We start from the raw sequence: 22997 nt of genomic DNA on the forward strand, positions 1-22997 counted from the left end.
TTTGAAGAGGGTTGACGCCATCCTCCAGCTCACCTATGCGGCGTTCAGTTTCTCCGGTGCGTTCGCGTAATTTCTGCATATCTTGGCGGATCAACGAGAGGTCCACACGGATCTCTTCTATTTTAGATGTGACTGTAGTCGCCGTGTCAGTGAGCTTAGCCGATAGCGATGCTTTGGATTCAGTGATTGCTAGCATTAAGGATTGAAGGGAAGGCTCCGGTACCTGTTCAGGGAATCCTTCAGTCTCCGCTAATAAAGCCGTATTGCATGACGCAGTACTGGCGCCCATATCCAAGGCCCATCGCCATCTTGTGCATGTGCCTTGGCGAAAAACTTCTGTACGCCGTCAGCCTTGGGTTTCAAATTGCTTTTAGGAGGCATTTTCCACCGGTAGATGATATAGCTAACACGTAGAATCTTTGTGTCGAGAGACAGCAGCAGGTAGTTGTTCAGGATCAGTGAAAAACACGGGAGCTGCAGCTACACACGTCTACCCCCGTTCACATCCCGGCTCCGCCCCCCGGAGGTCACAGGCTTTATTTAACACTTAAAGGGGAAGGAAACCTAGTTGGTGCAAAAACGTTGCCCGTCACCCTGGGCAAATGCCCCTAACTTGTTACTTACCCTTCTGTGCAGGTCCAGTCCAGGGAGTTCACAGACGACATCTTCTTCCACACGATCTTCCTGCAGTGAACGGCGTTTTGGCGCATGCGCAGTAGGATCATTTCGCCGGTACGGATCTACTGCGCATGCGCCAAAAGTCACGCGCATGCGCAGTAGATCGTACCGGCGAAATGATCCTACTGCGCATGCACCGTTCAAAGCAGGAAGAAGATCGCGTGGAAGAAGATGTCGTCTGTGAACTCCCTGGACTGGACCTGCGCAGAAGGGTAAGTAACAAGTTAGGGGCATTTGCCCAGCGGGACGGATAGGCCAGGGGGGAGGAGGGAGGGTGGGCAACAAACGGGAGGGGGGGTGGGGTTTTTTCGCCGACTAGGTTTTCTTCCCCTTTAAAGAATCAAAGTTAAGGTACACCCTGAACCCCAGATGCGGCTATTATTCTCCAAACGTGGGCTCCCTGCCCAAAAAATGTGCAACTCAAAAAAACATGGGCTCAATGCCCAAAAAATTTCCAAACATGAAGTAGAGATCACAGGGCCGGGCGCACTCAGTGACCGCCTTTTTGCCCACCTGCTGCTCCCTCAATGTGCATAAAAGGCACTAGCCCAGTCACTTGCATGCATCAGAGAAGACCGTGCAGTCCCAGTCTGATGCACACTTGTGACTCACTCAAGGTAGGCCTGCACTGTAACCAATTCGTAGACCTAGAGCTGCACTGATGCCTAGCCGCAGCTGACCCTAGCAAATCTGTTGACCAACACAGATAATGGTACTCCAGAGGAAGGCGAAAACTCTAGCACTTTTCAGCCAATTAAGTGCTATGAGAAAAATTCCTTCCTGACCCCATCCAGGCGATCGGTCGTAACAACCCTGGAGCACCTTTTTCTCGACTGGATCCGTCTTACCTAGAGAGGGAGGGTGGGAAACAAAAAACCAATACGTATGAACTCTTCACAAACCACATCCTCTTAAAACCCCTGCCCTGCTCAACGCTCCTCCTCTGTTTCCACCCCCAACCCGCCCACTTTTTTCCCCCTTTCCATTGTTCTTACCTGGGGGCTAGCTGGGAATGGGGTGGGGGAGGCTAAAAGGGCTGCACCTTACAGGGAAGGGGGCCTTGCATAACCCCATTTCATCCCTAAACGGGCTTCATCCCCCCTTATGTTCTAAACGCTTCCCTCTATAAATAAGGGCACACCCAATATTGTCACATTCTCTCAGGGTTTGTCTAACCCAGACTTTCCTCTAGGGATTTCTGTCAAATTCTCTCAAGATTTGGCCTTATAAGTTTGTTTCTCCATCTAAACCAGCTGTTTTTTTGTCTAACCCAGACTTTCCTCCAGTGATTTCTGGTGGGACCTTCCAGTGGTGAAAACAAAACAACCTGACTACAGTATATTCCTTTACTAAATGGACACCCTTACTCTCAGTGCAACAGTTGTGTGACCAGTATAACATTCCCCAAGAGGAAATATTTCGATTTTGCAAATTTTGTAGCGATTTTTTTTGGTGAAGGGAAACGGGACAAATTCGGCCATCACTAGTGTACAATACCAGGTTCAGACTGGGGTGTGCAGGGCCTACTGGGGCTGCTAATCCAAATGTCCCCATGGCCTGTCTGCTCACCACCCCTTCCCCTCCGCCATGCGTGCTTACTTTTACAGGGACTCTTTCAAGTTTTCAAACAGGGGTCGCTGACCCCATCTAAAAAACAAATGCTCTGTAAAGCTACACATTTATTATTACTGCTACTTTTTATTACTCCTCTGTCTATTCAGGCCTCTCCTATTCATATTCCAGCCTCTAATTCAAATCAGTGCATGGTTGCTAGTTTATTTTGGACCCTAGCAACCAGATTGCTGAAATTGCGAACTGGAGAGCTGCTGAAAAAAACGCGAAATCACTCAAAAACCACAAATAATAAAAAATGAAAACCAATTGTCTCCGAATATTACTCTCTACATCATACAGGTAGGGGATTCGTTATCTGGAAACCCGTTCTCCAGAAAGCTCTGAATTATGATAAGGCCCTCTCCCATAGACTTCATTTTATCCAAATAATCCAATTTTTAAAGAACAATTTGCTTTTTCTCTGTGATAATAAAACAGTCCCTTGTACTTTATCCCAACTAAGATATAATTAATCCTTATTGGAAACCAAACCAGCCTGTTGGGTTTATTTAATGTTTACATTTATATTGATTTTCTAGTAGACTTCGGGCCACATTTACTAAGCTCGAGTGAAGGATTCAAAGTAAAAAAACTTCGAATTTCGAAGTTTTTTTTTGGGTACTTCGACCATCGAATAGGCTACTTCGACTAGGACTTCGATTCGAACTAAAAATCGTTCGACTATTCGATAGTCGAAGTACTGTCTCTTTAAAAAAAAATTTGACTACCTACTTAACCACTTTAAACCTACCGAGTTACAATGTTAGCCTATGGGGACCTTCCCCATAAGTTTTCTAAGCTTTTTCTGATCGAAGAAAAATCGTTCAATAAGAAACAATAAGAATAACTTCTTAATCTGACCTGAGTTCTGAGAATATTTTGGCACGGGATTAGTGATCGGCGGTAGGATTTAAAGCGACATTGACATATTCTCGTGATAATGTGGATAACCCAGTAGAGCTTGCAAACGAAGGCCTTTATAACAGTGGCGTGGTTTTATCAGGAATTAACCTGCCTGTATTCTTTTGGAAGGTGGGAGGAAACTGGGAAACCCATACAGACAAGGAGAGAACATATAGACTCCTTGTTAAAGAGTCTTTTGAAAATGACATTTTAAAGCAAGTTCAGGGGGCTTTGTGAGGATGCGGAGATTGGTGGAGACTCAGCATCTGGAGGGTTAACAGCTGGCCAAATTATACAGGACATGGAACGCTGATGGGCATTATGTAACTTTTGTCATTCAAATTCTCGTACATGATAGAAATAGGGATGTACTTAATATATAGGGATTTTTATTATAAAAATGCACTTACATTAATTCAAAACGTTAACATATCAGAAAACCAACAACCCCACCCATTCACCCTCCTGCCCCCAGAGTCCATCCCTCTGTCCATAGGCAATAGTCCAAACCACCAATTCACAAGGCCAAACTTGCAAAGTCTTGTTTTTGTCCATATGGCCTTTGTACCACCCCAACACAAAAACAATAACTAAACTCCCCCACCCTTCCAGAAATGCATGGAGAACAAAATAAATCATTTCCAGGACATATCTCTGCTCGTACATTGTGCTGGGCAATATCTCTGCCATCACCCTGAGGATAAAAGGAGAGCAGTATCAGAGTGTGGGAGACAATACCAATACCAATACCAATACAAACAGAGTGAACAGATGTCTAATAAAACAGCCAGAACACGACTTGAAGGGGGGCAACATGGTACATTTCTGTTCAGTGAGTTTGCAATTGATCCTAAGCATTCAGCTCACATTCAAAAGCAACAGTTATGACCCATGTGGCCCCCCCCTCAAGTCTCTGATTGGTTACTGCCTGGTAGCCAGGGTAACCAGTCAGTGTAAACCAAGAGAGTAGTAGTAGAGAGTAGTGTCCTGACTGACATGTTATACATCAAATCACTCCAGCCTTTATACATTACATTTGTGCCTAACTAGCTATATTAGAAACATTTTTTATTTTGCACAGCCTATCTATTTACCCAGTTTTTATTTTTACACTGAACAATTCAGTTAAGAGCTGCAGCTAACTGACCATACACGTCTCTAGTCACAGGGCAACTGACCAGAAAGTGATCCTGGGTCTCTTCCTCTTCACACTCCCAGGGGCAATTTTTGCTGCCAATACTAAGATAATTTAAGTTGCCCCAGACATAGAGTTTCCCTTGGAGTGAAAGCCAACAGTTGTCAAAGAACTTAGGGGGGAGTCTCTTGCCATTAAGATAGCGAAGGCTTTCCTGAAGGATGTCACACACACAGTCTCTCAAAGCGAGAGAAACAGCAAAATAGTCCCTGATCACCCTGTGATACAACTGTACTATCCGAAATCTCTTCATTCTACCGCCTTGAAACCATGTTCCTACAAAAGGCAATACCCAATTCCTGATACAGACTTCCCACAGGGAATCATTTCCTTGGGCCAAACCGCCAAAGTTAAACTTCAGGAAAAGTGACCCAAAGAAAGTCACTGGGCACAACATGCCCAAACCACCCTCCTTCCGCTACCTAATATATAGAGACAAGAGGAAAGTGTTGGAAGGGTTACTGTCTGCTCTCTCTCATTTCCCTACAGAAATAGGGATTGGAAGCACTAGATAGGTGCCTTTTATTCAAGGACAGAGACAAGTGACTGAAAAGAGTCTGGGGGGTAGGTATGTGCCTCCCACAATTCTCTGAGACACAACAGATAAGGACAATAACAGGGGCAGTACTTTACTGGAGCTGGAATTAATGAGTCTCTACCTTATAAAAAGGAGAGAAATATTTTAGCAGGAAGTAGGAAGCAGGAAGTTGTGTGTAGCTTGTGCAGTTTTTGAGAGAAGTTTGTGAGTGGAATATCTGTAATTTGCATTCAGTAAAATTGCTCAAATTGTGGTTGAAGCCCCATCAAATTTCATCGAAATACTTTGTACACAGTGTTACACCCAAAAAGGGTTGGGCTAAAGGATGTTTTTGGCGTGGCTCTTTTCCTTGGATAAACCTGATAAACCAACAGCGGCCATTTTCCCTTCTCTGCACCAGAATCGCATCTATGTCTCATTAACCTCCTCTCATCCAGCGCATATTAAGGGGCTACAGGTTTCCCTCCCCCAGCGCTCCTTTTTATTATTATTTTTTTCCTTTTTGCAGACCCGTCATTTCTGCCCACACCACAGAAAAGTAGGACAGATCAGATCTGGTCACATGTTCTGTTCGTCCTGTTCCTGTGCTGAGAGTGTTAGAAAGACTAAGCCACCATTTTACAGTGTGCTGTTATATGTTGCTGTGTTAACTCTTAGTAAAAGTTAATTGATTCAAAGAAATGGATTCCTGTTCTGACTCTGCTTGTCAAATTAGTATCTACATTACTGTGCAGACTTTCAGTCGAAGGCCCCTATCAACACACACTAGTTAAACTGTTTTTTGGGGGTCTGGAATAAACCAATACAGACACAGGGAACGTCTACAAACAGCTTGAACATAATGCTCACACTGACATCAATATATCTATGTCCATAAACCATAGAGCTGACCATTGAACAAGGCCATAGACCCTAAATCTGTAAGGTGACCCACTGTACTATCTTGGGATGTAGTGTACACAAGGAAAGTCCATAAAAACACTGGCCTTCTTGTGGGCATGTTCGAAATGTATAGGCCAAGGAACCCCCTATCCCCCAAGTTGTGCCTTTACCATTCCATTAAAACACAGAGACATATTATGGCAAAATCGGTGGAGGTCACAGGCTTTATTTTACACTTAAAGAATCAAAGTTAAGGTACACCCTGACCCCAGTTGCGGCTCTTATTCTCCAAACATGGGCTCCCTGCCCAAACAATGTGCAACTCAAAAAAACATGGGATCAATGCCCAAAAAATTTCCAAACATGAAGTAGACCTAGAGCTGCACTGATGCCTAGCCGCAGCTGACCCTGACCCTGTTGACCAACACAGATAATGGTACTCCAGAGGAAGGCGAAAACTCTAGCACTTTTCAGCCAATTAAGTGCTATGAGAAAAATTCCTTCCTGACCCCATCCAGGCGATCGGTCGTAACAACCCTGGGGCACCTTTTTCTCGACTGGATCCGTCTTACCTAGAGAGGGAGGGTGGGAAACAAAAAACAAATACGTATGAACTCTTCACAAACCACATCCTCTTAAAACCCCTGCCCTGCTCAACGCTCCTCCTCTGTTTCCACCCTCAACCCACCCACTTTTTTTCCCCCTTTCCATTGTTCTTACCTGGGGGCTAACTGGGAATGGGGTGGAGGAGGCTAAAAGGGCTGCACCTTACGGGGAAGGGGGCCTTGCATAACCCCATTTCATCCCTAAATGGGCTTCATCCCCCCCTTATGTTCTAAACACTTCCCTCTATAAATAAGGGCACACCCAATATTGTCACATTCTCTCAGGGTTTGTCAAACCCAGACTTTCCTCTAGGGATTTCTGTCAAATTCTCTCAAGATTTGGCCTTATAAGTTTGTTTCTCCATCTAAACCAGCTGTTTTTTTGTCTAACCCAGACTTTCCTCCAGTGATTTCTGGTGGGACCTTCCAGTGGTGAAAAAAAAACAACCTGACTACAGTATATTCCTTTACTAAATGGACACCCTTACTCTCAGTGCAACAGTTGTGTGACCAGTATAACATTCCCCAAGAGGAAATATTTCGATTTTGCAAAGTTTGTAGCGATTTTTTTTGGTGAAGGGAAACGGGACAAATTCGGCCATCACTAGTGTACAATACCAGGTTCAGACTGGGGTGTGCAAGGCCTGCTGGGGCTGCTAATCCAAATGTCCCCATGGCCTGTCTGCTCTCCCCCCCCCCCTTTACCTCCGCCATGCGTGCTTACTTTTACAGGGGCTCTTTCAAGTTTTCAAACAGGGGTCGCTGACCCCATCTAAAAAACAAATGCTCTGTAAAGCTACACATTTATTATTTCTGCTACTTTTTATTACTCCTCTGTCTATTCAGGCCTCTCCTATTCATATTCCAGCCTCTAATTCAAATCAATGCATGGTTGCTAGTTTATTTTGGACCCTAGCAACCAGATTGCTGAAATTGCGAACTGGAGAGCTGCTGAATAAAACGCGAAATCACTCAAAAACCACAAATAATAAAAAATGAAAACCAATTGTCTCCGAATATTACTCTCTACATCATACAAGTAGGGGATTCGTTATCTGGAAACCCGTTCTCCAGAAAGCTCTGAATTATGGAAAGGCCCTCTCCCATAGACTTCATTTTATGCAAATAATCCAATTTTTAAAGAACAATTTGCTTTTTCTCTGTGATAATAAAACAGTCCCTTGTACTTTATCCCAACTAAGATATAATTAATCCTTATTGGAAACCAAACCAGCCTGTTGGGTTTATTTAATGTTTACATTTACATTGATTTTCTAGTAGACTTCGGGGCACATTTACTAAGCTCGAGTGAAGGATTCAAAGTAAAAAAACGTAGAATTTCGAAGTTTTTTTTGAGTACTTCGACCATCGAATAAGCTACTTCGACTACGACTTCGATTCGAATTAAAAATCGTTAGACTATTCGATAGTCGAAGTACTGTCTCTTTAAAAAAAACTTCGACTACCTACTTCGCCACTTTAAACCTACCGAGCTACAATGTTAGCCTATGGGGACCTTCCCTATAAGTTTTCTAACCTTTTTCTGATCGAAGAAAAATCGTTCGATCGATCGATTAAAATCCTTCGAATCGTTCAATTCGAAGGATTTAATCGTTCGATCGAACGATTTTTCCTTCGATCGTTCGATCGTAGCATTTGCGGTAAATCCTTCGACTTATGTACATGCCCTATGTACATGCGGGGCCCTATGTGCATTCTGGGAGTCACTGTGCCATTTGATGCTGGAAGCCACTGTGCCATTGGGTGTCACAGTGCTACTTTAAGCTGGGAGTCACTGTGCCATTGGGAGTCACTGTGCCACTTGAAGCTGGGAGTCACTGTGCCATTGGGAGTCACCATGTCGTTTGATTCTGGGAGTCACGGTGCCATTTGATGCTGGGAGTCATATTCCAGTCTCTTATTCAAATCAGTGCATGGTTGCTAGGGTAATTTGGACCCTAGCAACCAGATTATAAACTGGAGAGCTGCTGAATAAAAAGCTAAATGACTCAAAAATTGCAAATAATAAAAAATGAAAACCAATTGCAAATTGTCAGAGAATATCACTCTCTACATCATACTAAAAGTTCACTTAAAGATGCGAAAAGGTGGCTTTAGACTTATACTATGATCCCTAGATGAAGGAAGACCTTTGCAGACATATTGGTATTTAAATTCCTATCCTACAGTGGAGAACTACTTGGGGGGACTAGGGGTGCCACTGTTACCCCATGGACCCTGGCAGGAGGACTATAGGACTGATAAAGAATTCAGTAAATTGCAATATCTGTAAGGAGGATGCTGGGTAATAAAGGGGTTACGGCCTGGTTAATATGGTCTCACCCAGGTCTGTAGGGCTTTAGTTCCATTTCTGCATACTCGGCCAAATAATAAATTGCAGTTTAATAATTTATAGGGAACAAGACAAATATGTGTAGAAGCAGACAGAAACCCCATAGGCTGACTCTGTATAGGTCAAGTTTTTCAGGGCAGGAACTTTAAGAGCTGCGGCTAACTGACTATTATCTATTATTATTATGACTTGGGGCAGCTGGGAAATTGACAATGTCTAGCCCCATGTCAGATTTCAAAACTGAGTATAAAAAAAATCTGTTTGCTCTTTTGAGAAATGGATTATGCTCAGTGTTGTTTTGCATACAGTTTATTTTTGATACCTTTCTAACTCTAAAAGTAAGCTGTCATCTGAATAAGTTTTCACATTGCCAGAAAACAATGAGAAATATTTTAAAAAGACAGTACTTCGACTATCGAATGGTCGAATAGTGGAACGATTTTAAGTTCGAATCGTTTGAATCGAAGGTCGAAGTAGCCCAAAAAAACGTTCGAAATTCGAAGTATTTTTTCTTCTATTCCTTCACTCGAGCTAAGTAAATGTGCCCCCAAGTCTACTAGAAAATGTTACTGGCTCTTTAAATTTGGGGGGCCCCACCAAAGTTGCTCCAATTGGGCCCCGCAGTTGGTAAGACCAGCCCTGCCCCCCTGGGACTGTCCACACAAATCACTCTGCACGCTTAATTTTACCCACAGCCAGCGCTTCCCAACTGCCTCCCCCAGTCTCAGGGCTGACTCTGATTGACGTCACGGACGCCGCCGCGATGTGACGTCGCCGCCGCGATGTGACGTCGCCGACGCAACGCGACGTCACGTCGCCACTCGGCAGGGTGCTTTGTGAGGACGAGTCGAATGCGCGGGAGCTGAGCGATGAAAAAGAAATAGGTGAGGACCTGCCCTTTTCTCTCCCCAACCTGATCTCAGCCTGCTCCTTCCTGATTCACGAGGTCCCCCATCCCTGGCCCCTTCATGTCAAGACCCTGCCTCACATTAGTAGTACACTCCATCTACTTCCAAATCTGCCAATAAACTATCCCAACCACTTCCACACTGGGGCACCTAAGCAATTACATTCCATAAATTCATTCCCCCTTTATTATAGTGGTCATTCTATATATATATATATATTTGTCTGTTGGGGGATGCTACCCTAAACTAAATTACTTGCCCCCCCCCCCTGGAAAATTTTCTGCGGACGCCCATGTGTATATATATATATATATATATATATATATGTGTGTGTACACAGTGCTTGGTAAAGTTTTGTCATTATTCATATCGTTACAGTGGAGCTTTCAGTCGAAGGGCCCTATCAACCCACACACACTAGTTAAATTGCCTGTTTTTTGGGGGTCTGGAATAAACCAATACAGACATAGGGAGCGTCTACAAACAGCTTGAACATAATGCTCACACTGACATCCATATATCTATGTCCATAAACCATAGAGCTGACCATTGAACAGGGCCATAGACCCTAAATCTGTAAGGTGACCCACTGTACTATCTTGGGATGTAGTGTACACAAGGAAAGTCCATAAAAACACTGGCCTTCTTGTGGGCATGTTCGAAATGTATAGGCCAAGGAACCCCCTATCCCCCAAGTTGTGCCTTTACCATTCAATTAAAACACAGAGACATATTATGGCAAAATCAGTGGAGGGCACAGGCTTTATTTTACACGTAAAGAATCAAAGTTAAGGTACACCCTGACCCCAGATGCGGCTCTTATTCTCCAATCGTGGGCTCCCTGCCCAAAAAATGTGCAACTCAAAAAAACGTGGGCTCAATGCCCAAAAATTTTCCAAACATGAAGTAGAGATCACAGGGCCGGGCGCACTCAGTGACCGCCTTTTTGCCCACCCCCTGCTCCCTGAATGTGCATAAAAGGCACTAGCCCAGTCACTTGCATGCATCAGAGAAGACCGTGCAGTCCCAGTCTGATGCACACTTGTGACTCACTCAAGGTAGGCTTGCACTGTAACCAATTCGTAGACCTAGAGCTGCACTGATGCCTAGCCGCAGCTGACCCTAGCAAATCTGTTGACCAACACAGATAATGGTACTCCAAAGGAAGGCGAAAACTCTAGCACTTTTCAGCCAATTAAGTGCTATGAGAAAAATTCCTTCCTGACCCCATCCAGGCGATCGGTCGTAACAACCCTGGAGCACCTTTTTCTCGACTGGATCCGTCTTACCTAGAGAGGGAGAATGGGAAACAAAAAACAAATACGTATGAACTCTTCACAAACCACATCCTCTTAAAACCCCTGCCCTGCTCAACGCTCCTCCTCTGTTTCCACCCCCAACCCGCACACTTTTTTCCCCCTTTCCATTGTTCTTACCTGGGGGCTAGCTGGGAATGGGGTGGGGGAGGCTAAAAGGGCTGCACCTTACGTGGAAGGGGGCCTTGCATAACTCCATTTCATCCCTAAACGGGCTTCATCCCCCCTTATGTTCTAAACGCTTCCCTCTATAAATAAGGGCACACCCAATATTGTCACATTCTCTCAGGGTTTGTCTAACCCAGACTTTCCACTTGGAATTTCTTGCTTCATGGGCATCTTTGATGTCCGCATCCTTCTCCTCTGCCCCAAAAGTACTTGCATGGCTCACAGCTTAAACTGATGCCAAAGGGTGACGAGAAGCTACATCAGGGTAGTTGAATGAATTATTCATGTAGGAGATAAAATCTAGTCTTCTAAGTTCCTCCTCCTCAGATTGTGGGCAGATCATGAGTTACCTTACCGCATGCTACCTTCTTTTCAAAAGTTCTGTGTTGGTATTAAATCCTCCCATTCCTCCTTCTTCATCCTCCATCTCAGAGCCTCAGCAGAGTTTACTTTCTTCATAGACATCTTAGATGTCCGTACGCATCTCCACACCATGAAAGTTGTTACTCCTCCAGAAGGCATAGAATATTTACTAAAAGTTTTCAATACATTTTTGTGGGATAACAAAAGAATCAGATTTAACTCTTCTACTACTTCCAGGAGCAATAGAAGGGAAGCCTAAAACCTTCACTATTACCATATAGAAGCCCAACTTAGTCAACTCATACCGTGGCACAGAGGTGCCGAAGCCAGGATTCCCTGGACAGTGGGCATGTTCAAAATGTATTATGGTCTAAACGATTCGCTATACAATTAAGGACACACCCAAATATTGTCACATTCTCTCAAGATACAGCACAGATTTGGCCTTATAAGTTTGTTTCTCCATCTAAACCAGCTGTTTTTTGGTCTAACCCAGACTTTCCTCCGGGGATTTCTGGTGGGACCTTCCAGTGGTGGGAACAAAACAACCTGACTACAATATTTACCCTTCCTAAACGGACACCCTTACTCTCAGTGCAACAATTGCGTGACCAGTATAACATTCCCCAAGAGGAAATATTTAGATTCCTTCAAATACAACACTGCATTAAGTCACTATGAAACTTTTCCACGTCCAACCACTTATGAGCTAATGTGCCTCCTAGATCCTGTATGTTCCATTTAACTCCTATAAAGGACTTGAGATTTGTCCAACCGTGGGAGGGAGACCTGCGCGTTAGCTTTGATCTTAATAACGGGTAAACAATATCATTTGAATCAGGAATAAATTCTTTATTTGGAATTTCTGTTGGCTCTAATTCATCAAATAGATTGTGTGGATTGTGTCTATGAGTTGGTAGACTGGCCAGTCACCTAATGATTGTAAAATGAACGCTCAGTGCTTCTTGACTTTGGTCCGTGGTTTGATATATTGAGCCTTGGTCTTTCCTTGGGGCGATGGAGCTCCAACATCAGGGGTCAAAATCTAAGGGGAAAACACATAACACTGGATCAATATACACATGAGACCATTTCTTTAATGGCCATTGACTGAACTACCGGGGGAGTAGTGGGTGCAATTCTAGCAGGGCCCGCTCTGTGAGCCGCCTGCAGTTTGTGCCGGCGAAAAAACGTTGGAAAAAAACGCTTCCTGATGGGGGCTACAGTCTGTACCCGGGCCTGCCTCCCCCTGTTACTGTTTATGCCAGTGTCTTTTAAAGCTGAAAATATTCTAGCACAGATGATATTAACACAATAGAGTGTATGCCACTTACCCTCAATTGTAATTTCACCCGGATTTCACTATTCTGTTCAGTTGATTCCAGGGGCAGCCAGTCCTGCAAGGTCATTTCCGAAGCAGCCAGAAGGCGAGATAGGCGCACGGTAATACTTCCGATGGGCTTATTGTGTTCATTGTGAACCTGTGAAAATACCGGTCATAAGTGGGTCAGAAAGCAAAGAAACACAACACAGCACCCTACATGGGTACAACAGCAGCCGTAAGAAAAGCCCATTTGTACTCACCTTAAGCTTCAGTTCCTCATTAAGTGGGTTCCTTATCAAGAACTGGAACCTCTTTTTCCACTCTGCTTCTCCGTTATTTATTCTGCTCTGTTAATAGAAATAAGATGTATTCAGAATGGAATCTGGCACGGCCATTTAATGAAACAGATATTTTCACAGGGTACAAGGAAGTGTCAATCAGCGCCTCCCCTTCCTCCATAAGTAACACATATTTGGACAGTTATTCTAATACTTACTCCAAACTTCTTTACATTGTCTTCAACGCCAACCTGCACGACAGCTAACGCTTTCAGATTGTCCTTCTTCATCTGTTGGACAAGAAAAGATGTCGATCAATAATGGTGTATAATGGGAAAAAGGGAAACTTTCAACTTGGTGTTGGGAGATATTTTACACCTATTATATCTTAAATACTCGAGATTAAAAAGGACCTCAAATTAAGATAATAACAGGCAGTAGGGACAGGAATGGCAGTTAGAGGGACTTTTAATCTGACTCACTTGTAGAACAGGCAGACCCCTTCCTTTTTCAATATAGGTGTACAGAACGGCTGAAGCAATCTCATTATCTCTTTTTGGCCGAGATTGTTCGTTTACTTTCAGCACCTGGAAAACCAAAAAAAAATTTGATGCACCAACAAAACATTCCAACGTATTTCCACGGCAGCCAGCGTAAAGGAACAGAGACTTTACCTCTTCCAGTTGGGTTGGGTCTGAAAGTAGCCTGAGACGTGTCACCTTGATATGAAGCTGGCCAGACTTTACGTTCTCCAAATCTATCCACTAAAATAGTAAAGTAAAAAAACATAGTCAGATGCCTCAGAAAGCTTTGTATTATTAGTATTACTATTATTATCATTATATATCAACATGACTGGCTACACTTACCTTGTCTATGAATCCTCTCTCTGGCACCTCTTTAATTCTAATTCTGCAACTAGATATGGGAAAGGAAAAATAGTTAGAAACTGTATCTACAGATTCTACAGCTGCTTATTGTTATTATAGGGTCACATATGGACATACTCACCTGCCCAATTGCTGGTTTATCTTAACGCCTTTGTCAGACATGAGATTAAATTCTATCTCCTGGTCTGGGAGGTCAGAATATAATATCTAAGGATAAAACGAGAAATGTGGTTATAATATCTAAGATGCAATCTACTGAATTTACTGTACAGATAAATATCTGGGTATGTGATGCGATACCTCAAAGGTCTCATTCCACTTTGGATTCAAGTTCTTGTGTATCACCCTTGTCTTTGCTGTTGTTCCTCCTCCGCATATCACAACATAAGGGTTCGACGATTTGGTTAAAATTTCCTTGGCAACAAGGTTTTTGGCTTCTATGACTCGGATACGAAGCGCATTCTAAAATAAAGTGAAAAAGGTAATGTATAAGAGAAAAGAGCTTCAACGTAGACTCTCTTAGTTTTCAAAATTAAACTTTCACTCTTTGACTCTCTACAGGGAAGCAGGAAGGCTATAAAATACAAACTAGGCCTTACCCAGGGTTCTAAAAACTGCAGCTTAGCCAAATCAAATCTGGCTGCAAGGGGATGGCTGAAATGCTGCGGCGCAACGATGATCTGTCCGATTTGGTTCACAAGCTCTCTTTCCGACAGCGTTCTGAAGGAGACGGGAGAAGGAAATATGTATGTTATTCCAATGTACAAATAAGCTAGATAGAGCAGGTAGAGAATTGGGAGAGGAATAAAGCGCAATAACGTTTTTGATTAAAGACAAAAGCAATAGCTGGGAAAGGAAGGGCAGAGTATGAATACATATAAGTCAACTTACTGAAGTCCAGGAATATTCAGTAGGTGGGCAAATCCGGTCCATTGTAGTTCCAATACCTGCAATAAATGCACAGTCACATTGAAGAGTTCAAACTACAGAACTAGAAATATCTACGGTTTCCTAACTACAAATGAATTCTACCTTCATCTTACCAGCTCCAAATCTTAACTTACCGGACGATGAGGGAAATAAACGGTCAGTGCTCCAAATATGGGTGAGTCCTCCATCAGCGGTGCCAAAATTACCCGCAAGATTCCCTCCAGCTGCAAAAGAGAAAGTAATGTTTATATATGTAATAAATGCAAAGGAAGCAGCTAACGTACGCGATATAAGACTGGTAGGCTCACCTTTATAGATTTGATGCCGGCTATGGGGGTTTTTTCCGTAAAACCAGCATCCACCTTTATGTCGGCATTATAACTGAAAAAAGGAGCAAAAGACAATTATGTAAGGAAGGGACATTTCAGAGTGGGCAAAGGAAATAGAAAAAAGATGGGGTTGAAATGTACCTGATATCGAGATCCAACATTATTTGCTTTTTTTCTGGATCCGCATGAGTTTTCCAAGACTTTATCTGTGGGGGCTGAGCATAAAGATTGGGGTGTTACAAGAAATCTATTTACAAGAAGAGGAATAACCCAAGTACAGAAAGAGATCATTACCTTCGTGCCAAAATCGATATTGATGAAACGGAACGAGGCAAGATAATTGCTTTTGGCGCGTATGTCAGGCTGAATCCTCTCTCGAATCATCGTTTCCACGTATTTGGAAAGAAGATGCCATATGTTCTCAACAATCTGCCATTGAAAAAAATTGAAAAGGCAGAGGTTAGAGATTTAGACACATACATACCCATGCATGCCCAAATTTCCCATGTACAATCATCCAGTGACAAAGAATAAAGTGTAAATAAATATATATAAAACTTACCACATTCAGGGACTCGATTTTCTCAAAGTCTTCATGTGGAACCTGCAGGAACAGAGAGGAAGAAGCGTGTTACGGTTCATGTTCCATTATTGTATTTAAAAGTTTACATTTTTGCTCCATAATAAACCAAGTCTATTTTAAGTAGGGATGCACTGAATCCAGGATTCGATCGGGATTCGGCCCGGGTTCGGCCTTTTTCAGCAGGATTTGGATTCAGCCGAATCCTTCTGCCGGGCAGAACCAAATGCGAATCTTAATTTGCAAATGCAAATTAAACATGAATTGATAAATAATAAAAAGGAACAGTAACAATAAAATTATATTCTTCAATACAAACAATTGAAATGTCTACCCCTTTAAGCAGAGAACACGGGAGCCTTACTGTTTTTGGAGACTTTTTTTGTTCTTTCGGTTCATCCTCTGTCTTTTCAGTGGGACGGCGGTTTTTCTTCCAGATCCTGTAACGCTTCCATATCAGAATTCCTACTATAACATATCCTATTTTAATGCGTTGGTTTCCTAAAAAGAAGCCGACAGGGACAGGATATATATTAAATCTGCAAAAATGGGTCTAAAAAAAGTTTGGAGTTTTTCAAACATCATTAGAAAAAGAAGTTAAAAAAAAAAAAAGGGAAAAAAATTTGAATCAATTTCACACTATACAGAAAAAGAAATCGGGAGGAAGCTCCTTCTTCTTCCTCTGCTAGCCTCGAAATGACTCGAAAGCAACTGGTAAACAACTACATCTGCCGATTTTCTCTTCGGCACCAGCCGACTACAGTCGGCTGCAGCAGGGCGCGATCTGCCGGGGGGGCCCTGCGGGGGTGCGGGTCCTGGTACAATCGCACCCCCTGCTCCCCCGGTAGTTATGCCACTGGGCGTAACTATAGAGGAAGCATCCGGCCTGAAACCCCCCGCTTGTGTGGCCCCACATGAAAGTCTGCCTGACCCCATCCAGGCGATCGGTCGTAACAACCCTGGAGCACCTTTTTCTCGACTGGATCCGTCTTACCTAGAGAGGGAGGGTGGGAAACAAAAAACAAATACGTATGAACTCTTCACAAACCACATCCTCTTAAAACCCCTGCCCTGCTCAATGCTCCTCCTCTGTTTCCACCCCCAACCCGCCCACTTTTTTCCCCCTTTCCATTGTTCTTACCTGGGGGCTAGCTGGGAATGGGGTGGGGGAGGCTAAAAGGGCTGCACCTTACGGGGAAAGGGGCCTTGCATAACCCCATTTCATCCCTAAACGGGCTTCATCCCCCCTTATGTTCTAAACGCTTCCCTCTATAAATAAGGGCACACCCAATATTGTCACATTCTTTCAGGGTTTGTCTAACCCAGACTTTCCTCTAGGGATTTCTGCCAAATCCTCTCAAGATACGGCACAGATTTGGCCTTATAAGTTTGTTTCTCCATCTAAACCAGCTGTTTTTTGTCTAACCCAGACTTTCCTCCAGTGATTTCTGGTGGGACCTTCCAGTGGTGAAAACAAAACAACCTGACTACAGTATATTCCCTTACTAAACGGACACCCTTACTCTCAGTGCAACAGTTGTGTGACCAGTATAACATTCCCCAAGAGGAAATATTTAGATTTCTTCAAATACAATACTGCACTAAGTCTCTTAAAAGCTAATTTGCCTTGAATACTAGATCCTGTATGACCATATGTTCCATTTAACTCCTAAAAAAGGATTTGAAATTTGTCCAACCATGGGAAGGAGACCTGCGAGTTAGCTTTGATCTTAATAACGGATAAGCAAGACAGACAGTAGATGTTCCATCATGAGAAGTCAGGCCAAAGGTCAGGGACCATGAGGGTCCAACCTAGAAGGTACTGACACATAGAGGGTAAGTTGTGGGCTTAGGTAGCAGCATTGATGTTTATGTTAAGTCCTCCTCTTCCTCGTTCGTCCTATACAGACTGGTGGGAGCCTGTTGACATTCCAGTTGACATTCATGGGCATTTAAATGTTACAAGAACAAAATATCTTCTATTTGTAATACAAAAGTTCAATGTTGGCTTGCTTTATGGACATCTTTGATGTCCTCTTCCTTCTCCTCTGCCCCAAAAGTACTTGCATGGCTCACAGCTTAAACTGATGCCAAAGGGTGAAGAGAGGCTACATCAGGGTAGTTGAATTAATTATTCATGTAGGAGATGAAACCTAGTCTTCTAAGTTCCTCCTCTAACCCAGACTTTCCTCCGGGGATTTCTGGTGGGACCTTCCAGGGGTGGGAACAAAACAACCTGACTACAATATATACCCTTACTAAACGGACACCCTTACTCTCAGTGCAATAATTGCGTGACCCGTATAACATTCCCCAAGAGGAGCTAATGTTGGTGGTGAAATTCTCAGAAAGAATGACTTCTGGCTAAGAACGATCAGTGCTTCTTGACTTTGGTCCGTGGTTTGCAAAATTGAGCCTTGGTCTTTCCTTGAGGCGATGGAGCTCCAACATCAGGGGTCAAAATCTAAGGGGAAAACACATAACACTGGATCAATATACATATGAGACAATTTCTTTAATGGCCAGTGACTGAACTACCGGGGGAGCAGTGGGTGCAATTCTAGCAGGGCCCGCTCTGTGAGCCCGCCTGCAGTTTGTGCCGGCGAAAAAACGTTGAAAAAAACGATTCCGGATGGAGGCTGCAGTCTGCACCCGGGCCTGCCTCCCCCCTGTTACTGTTTATGCCAGTGTCTTTTAAAGCTGAAAATATTCTAGCACAGATGATATTAACACAATAGAGTGTATACCACTTACCCTCAATTGTAATTTCACACGGATTTCACTATTCTGTTCAGTTGATTCCAGGGGCAGCCAGTCCTGCAAGGTAATTTCCGAAGCAGCCAGAAGGCGAGATAGGCGCACGGTAATACTTCCGATGGGCTTATTGTGTTCATTGTGAACCTGTGAAAATACCGGTCATAAGTGGGTCAGAAAGCAAACAAACACAACACAGCACCCTACATGGGTACAACAGCAGCCGCAAGAAAAGCCCATTTGTACTCACCTTAAGCTTCAGTTCCTCATTAAGTGGGTTCCTTATCAATAACTGGAACCTCTTTTTCCACTCTGCTTCTCCGTTATTTATTCTGCTCTGTAAATAGAAATAAGATGTATTCAGAATGGAATCTGGCACGGCCATTTAATGAAACAGATATTTTCACAGGGTACAAGGAAGTGCCAATCAGCGCCTCCCCTTCCTCCATAAGTAACACATATTTGGACAGTTATTCTAATACTTACTCCAAACTTCTTTACATTGTCTTCAACGCCAACCTGCACGACAGCTAACGCTTTCAGATTGTCCTTCTTCATCTGTTGGACAAGAAAAGATGTCGTTCAATAATGGTGTATAATGGGAAAAAGGGAAACTTTCAACTTGGTGTTGGGAGATATTTTACACCTATTATATCTTAAATACTCGAGATTAAAAAGGACCTCAATAACAGGCAGTAGGGACAGGAATGGCAGTTAGAGGGACTCTGACTCACTTGTAGAACAGGCAGACCCCTTCCTTTTTCAATATAGGTGTACAGAACGGCTGAAGCAATCTCATTATCTCTTTTTGGCCAAGATTGTTCGTTTATTTTCAGCACCTGGAAAAACAAAAAAAAATTTGATGCACCAACAAAACATTACAACGTATCTCCACGGCAGCCAGCATAAAGGAACAGAGACTTTACCTCTTCCAGTTGGGTTGGGTCTGAAAGTAGCCTGAGACGTGTCACCTTGATATGAAGCTGGCCAGACTTTACGTTCTCCAAATCTATCCACTAAAATAGTAAAGTAAAAAAACATAGTCAGATGCCTCAGAAAGCTTTGTATTATTAGTATTACTATTATTATCATTATATATCAACATGACTGGCTACACTTACCTTGTCTATGAATCCTCTCTCTGGCACCTCTTTAATTCTAATTCTGCAACTAGATATGGGAAATGAAAAATAGTTAGAAACTGTATCTACAGATTCTACAGCTGCTTATTGTTATTATAGGGTCACATATGGACATACTCACCTGCCCAATTGCTGGTTTATCTTAACACCTTTGTCAGAGATGAGATTAAATTCTATCTCCTAATCTGGGAGGTCAGAATATAATATCTAAGGATAAAACGAGAAATGTGGTTATAATATCTAAGATGCAATCTACTGAATTTACTGTACAGATAAATATCTGGGTATGTGATGCGATACCTCAAAGGTCTCATTCCACTTTGGATTCAAGTTCTTGTGTATCACCCTTGTCTTTGCTGTTGTTCCTCCTCCGCATATCACAACATAAGGGTTCAACGATTTGGTTAAAATTTCCTTGGCAACAAGGTTTTTGGCTTCTATGACTCGGATACGAATCGCATTCTAAAATAAAGTGAAAAAGGCAAAAATGTATAAGAGAAAAGAGCTTCAACGTAGACTCTCTTAGTTTTCAAAATTAAACGTTCACTCTTTAAAGGGGCAAATTCACTAAACGACAAAGTGCCTAACGCCAGCGTGAATGCGCTAGCGTAGCGCATTTTCGTTAATTTGCCAATCTGCTAACAGACGCTGGCGTAAATTCGCTAGTGTTACTTCGCACCCTTATGCCTGGCGAATTTGCACAACGGACGTAACTACGCAAATTCACTGACGCGCAAATTATTCTGAACGCTACCTTTTACCCAGACTTCCTTCGCCACCTCAGAGCAGGCGAAGTGCAATAGAGTAGATAGGAATTGCTTCAAAACAAGTTAAACATTTTTCTAAGTCCCAAAAAACACTGGCGTTTTTTCTTATTTTATGGGTGATAGGCTGAAAAAGATTGAAATTGTTTTTTGGGGCTACCCTCCTTCCCCCCTACATTTCCTAACTCATGGCACCTTAACTATACAGTGGGCACATGTGTAGGGCAAAATAAAAATTTTATTTGCTGTTTTGAAGGTTTCCCAGGCTTGTGTAGTGCTGCTACATATACCTCCATTGTAACTTCAATTTGGCGCCGTATGCAAATTAAGCATCGCTAGTGTAACTTTGCTTTGCTTGGCGAATTAACGGTAGCGCATCTTCGCAACCTTAAGCTTCCCCTGAGCGCAACTTCGGATTTTAGTGAATTTGCGTAGCGCTGGCAAAAATACGCCTGGCAAAGTGCGGCGAAGTGGACACTGGCGCAACAACGAATCTTAGTGAATTTGCCCCTTTGACTCTCTACAGGGAAGCAGGAAGGCTATAAAATACAAACTAGGCCTTACCCAGGGTTCTAAAAACTGCAGCTTAGCCAAATCAAATCTGGCTGCAAGGGGATGGCTGAAATGCTGCGGCGCAATGATGATCTGTCCGATTTGGTTCATAAGCTCTTTTTCCGACAGCGTTCTGAAGGAGATGGGAGAAGGAAATATGTATGTTATTCCAATGTACAAATAAGCTAGATAGAGCAGGTAGGGAATTGGGAGAGGAATAAAGCGCAATAACGTTTTTGATTAAAGACAAAAGCAATAGCTGGGAAAGGAAGGGCAGAGTATGAGTACATATAAGTCAACTTACTGAAGTCCAGGAATATTCAGTAGGTGGGCAAATCCGGTCCATTGTAGTTCCAATACCTGCAATAAATGCACAGTCACATTGAAGAGTTCAGACTACAGAACTAGAAATATCTACGGTTTCCTAACTACATATGAATTCTACCTTCATCGAACCAGCTCCAAATCTTAACTTACCGGACGGTGAGGGAAATAAACGGTCAGTGCTCCAAATATGGGTGAGTCCTCTATCAGCGGTGCCAAAATTACCCGCAAGATTCCCTCCAGCTGCAAAAGAGAAAGTAATGTTTATATATATAATAAATGCAAAGGAAGCAGCTAACGTACGCGATATAAGACTGGTAGGCTCACCTTTATAGATTTGATGCCGGCTATGGGGGTTTTTTCCGTAAAACCAGCATCCACCTTTATGTCGGCATTATAACTGAAAAAAGGAGCAAAAGACAATTATGTAAGGAAGGGACATTTCAGAGTGGGCAAAGGAAATAGAAAAAAGGGGGGGTTGAAATGTACCTGATATCGAGATCCAACATTATTTGCTTTTTTTTCTGGATCCGCATGAGTTTTTCCAAGACTTTACCTGTGGGGGCTGAGCATAAAGATTGGGGTGTTACAAGAAATCTATTTACAAGAAGAGGAATAACCCAAGTACAGAAAGAGATCATTACCTTCGTGCCAAAATCGATATTGATGAAACGGAACGAGGCAAGATAATTGCTTTTGGCGCGTATGTCAGGCTGAATCCTCTCTCGAATCATCTTTTCCACGTATTTGGAAAGAAGATGCCATATGTCCTCAACAATCTGCCATTGAAAAAGTTGTAAAACTTACCACATTCAGGGAACTCGATTTTCTCAAAGTCTTCACGTGGAACCTTCAGGAACAGAGAGGAAGAAGCATGTTACGTTCATTGTTCCATTATTGTATTTAAAAGTTAAAATTTTTGCTCCATAATAAACCAAGTCTATTTTAAGTAGGGATGCACTGAATCCAGGATTCGATCAAGATTCGGCCCAGGATTCGGCCTTTTTCAGCAGGATTTGGATTCAGCCGAATCCTTCTGCCAGACAGAACCAAATGCGAATCTTCATTTGCATATGCAATTAAACATGAATTGATAAATAATAAAAAGTAACAGTAACAATAAAATTATATTCTTCAATACAAACAATTGAAATGTCTACCCCTTTAAGCAGAGAACACGGGAGCCTTACTGTTTTTGGAGACTTTTTTTGTTCTTTCGGTTCATCCTCTGTCTTTTCAGTGGGACGGCGGTTTTTTCTTCCAGATCCTGTAACGCTTCCATATCAGCAATTCCTACTATAACATATCCTATTCTTAATGCGTTGGTTTTCCTAAAAGAAGCCGACAGAGACAGGATATATATTAAATCTGCAAAAATGGGTCTAAAAACAGTTTTGAGTTTTTCAAACATCATTAGAAAAAGGAGTTAAAAAGTTTAAAAAAAAAAAAGGGAAAAAATTTGAATCAACTTCACACTATACAGAAAAAGACAATCGGGAGCGAGCTCCTTCTTCTTCCTCTGCTAGCCTTGAAACCAACTCGAAAGCAACTGGTAAACAACTACATTGCCGATTTCTCTCGCCCACCGACTACAGACGCGCACAGGG

General features: G+C 42.7%; 2 protein-coding genes and 1 long non-coding RNA gene across 7 annotated transcripts; all 3 read right to left on the minus strand.

Annotated features, from left to right (window-relative positions):
- Positions 1–10121: 10121 nt before the first annotated feature.
- Positions 10122–15934, minus strand: LOC121402906 (extended synaptotagmin-1-like). 3 transcript variants are annotated; one of them, XM_041589771.1, is made up of 14 exons: positions 15416–15930; positions 15254–15326; positions 15080–15169; positions 14907–14962; positions 14615–14735; positions 14316–14477; positions 14137–14222; positions 13995–14043; positions 13800–13889; positions 13608–13712; positions 13344–13415; positions 13108–13194; positions 12858–13004; positions 10122–12568 (listed from the first exon to the last, which is right to left on the minus strand). In XM_041589771.1, the coding sequence occupies exons 1-14, from the start codon at positions 15433–15435 to the stop codon at positions 12479–12481; spliced, it is 1248 nt and encodes a 415-aa protein (XP_041445705.1). In that variant the 5' UTR covers positions 15436–15930; the 3' UTR covers positions 10122–12478. The 3 variants fall into 3 exon arrangements, with proteins under 3 accessions (XP_041445705.1, XP_041445703.1, XP_041445704.1); XM_041589769.1 differs by having other exon boundaries at positions 13608–13889; positions 15416–15931; XM_041589770.1 differs by having other exon boundaries at positions 12439–13004; positions 13608–13889; positions 15416–15934.
- A 2709-nt stretch (positions 15935–18643) lies between these two features.
- Positions 18644–20426, minus strand: LOC121402907. Of its 3 annotated transcripts, XR_005966856.1 has the most exons (6): positions 19872–20426; positions 19730–19778; positions 19535–19624; positions 19343–19447; positions 19095–19166; positions 18644–18945 (listed from the first exon to the last, which is right to left on the minus strand). It is a non-coding gene; the product is annotated as an uncharacterized LOC121402907 (long non-coding RNA). The 3 variants fall into 3 exon arrangements; XR_005966857.1 differs by having other exon boundaries at positions 19343–19778; positions 19872–19957; positions 20051–20426; XR_005966855.1 differs by having other exon boundaries at positions 19343–20426.
- A 493-nt stretch (positions 20427–20919) lies between these two features.
- LOC121402833 (extended synaptotagmin-2-like) lies at positions 20920–21933 on the minus strand. Its single transcript, XM_041589571.1, has 5 exons — positions 21880–21933; positions 21718–21790; positions 21544–21633; positions 21371–21426; positions 20920–21199 (listed from the first exon to the last, which is right to left on the minus strand). Exons 1-5 carry the CDS (start codon positions 21924–21926, stop codon positions 21010–21012), a joined length of 456 nt encoding a protein of 151 aa, XP_041445505.1. The 5' UTR covers positions 21927–21933; the 3' UTR covers positions 20920–21009.
- Between the last annotated feature and the right edge of the window lie 1064 nt (positions 21934–22997).

Source organism: Xenopus laevis, chromosome 4L (genome assembly GCF_017654675.1).
Source record: "Xenopus laevis strain J_2021 chromosome 4L, Xenopus_laevis_v10.1, whole genome shotgun sequence".
NCBI lineage: Eukaryota > Metazoa > Chordata > Amphibia > Anura > Pipidae > Xenopus > Xenopus laevis.

Excerpts from the sequence above, each read along its gene's own strand:
- LOC121402906 (XM_041589769.1), bottom strand. The coding sequence starts at position 15,435 with ATGTTGGATCTCGATATCAG. Across the intron at positions 14,963-15,079 it reads TTTATTTCCCTCATCGTCCG|GTATTGGAACTACAATGGAC; the intron begins GTAAGTTAAGAT and ends CATTTATTGCAG. Across the intron at positions 13,416-13,607 it reads GGGGTCTGCCTGTTCTACAA|ATGAAGAAGGACAATCTGAA; the intron begins GTGAGTCAGATT and ends CTTGTCCAACAG.
- LOC121402833 (XM_041589571.1), bottom strand. The coding sequence starts at position 21,926 with ATGCGGATCCAGAAAAAAAAGCAAATAATGTTGGATCTCGATATCAG. Across the intron at positions 21,791-21,879 it reads ATGTTGGATCTCGATATCAG|TTATAATGCCGACATAAAGG; the intron begins GTACATTTCAAC and ends TCCTTTTTTCAG. Across the intron at positions 21,427-21,543 it reads TTTATTTCCCTCACCGTCCG|GTATTGGAACTACAATGGAC; the intron begins GTAAGTTAAGAT and ends CATTTATTGCAG.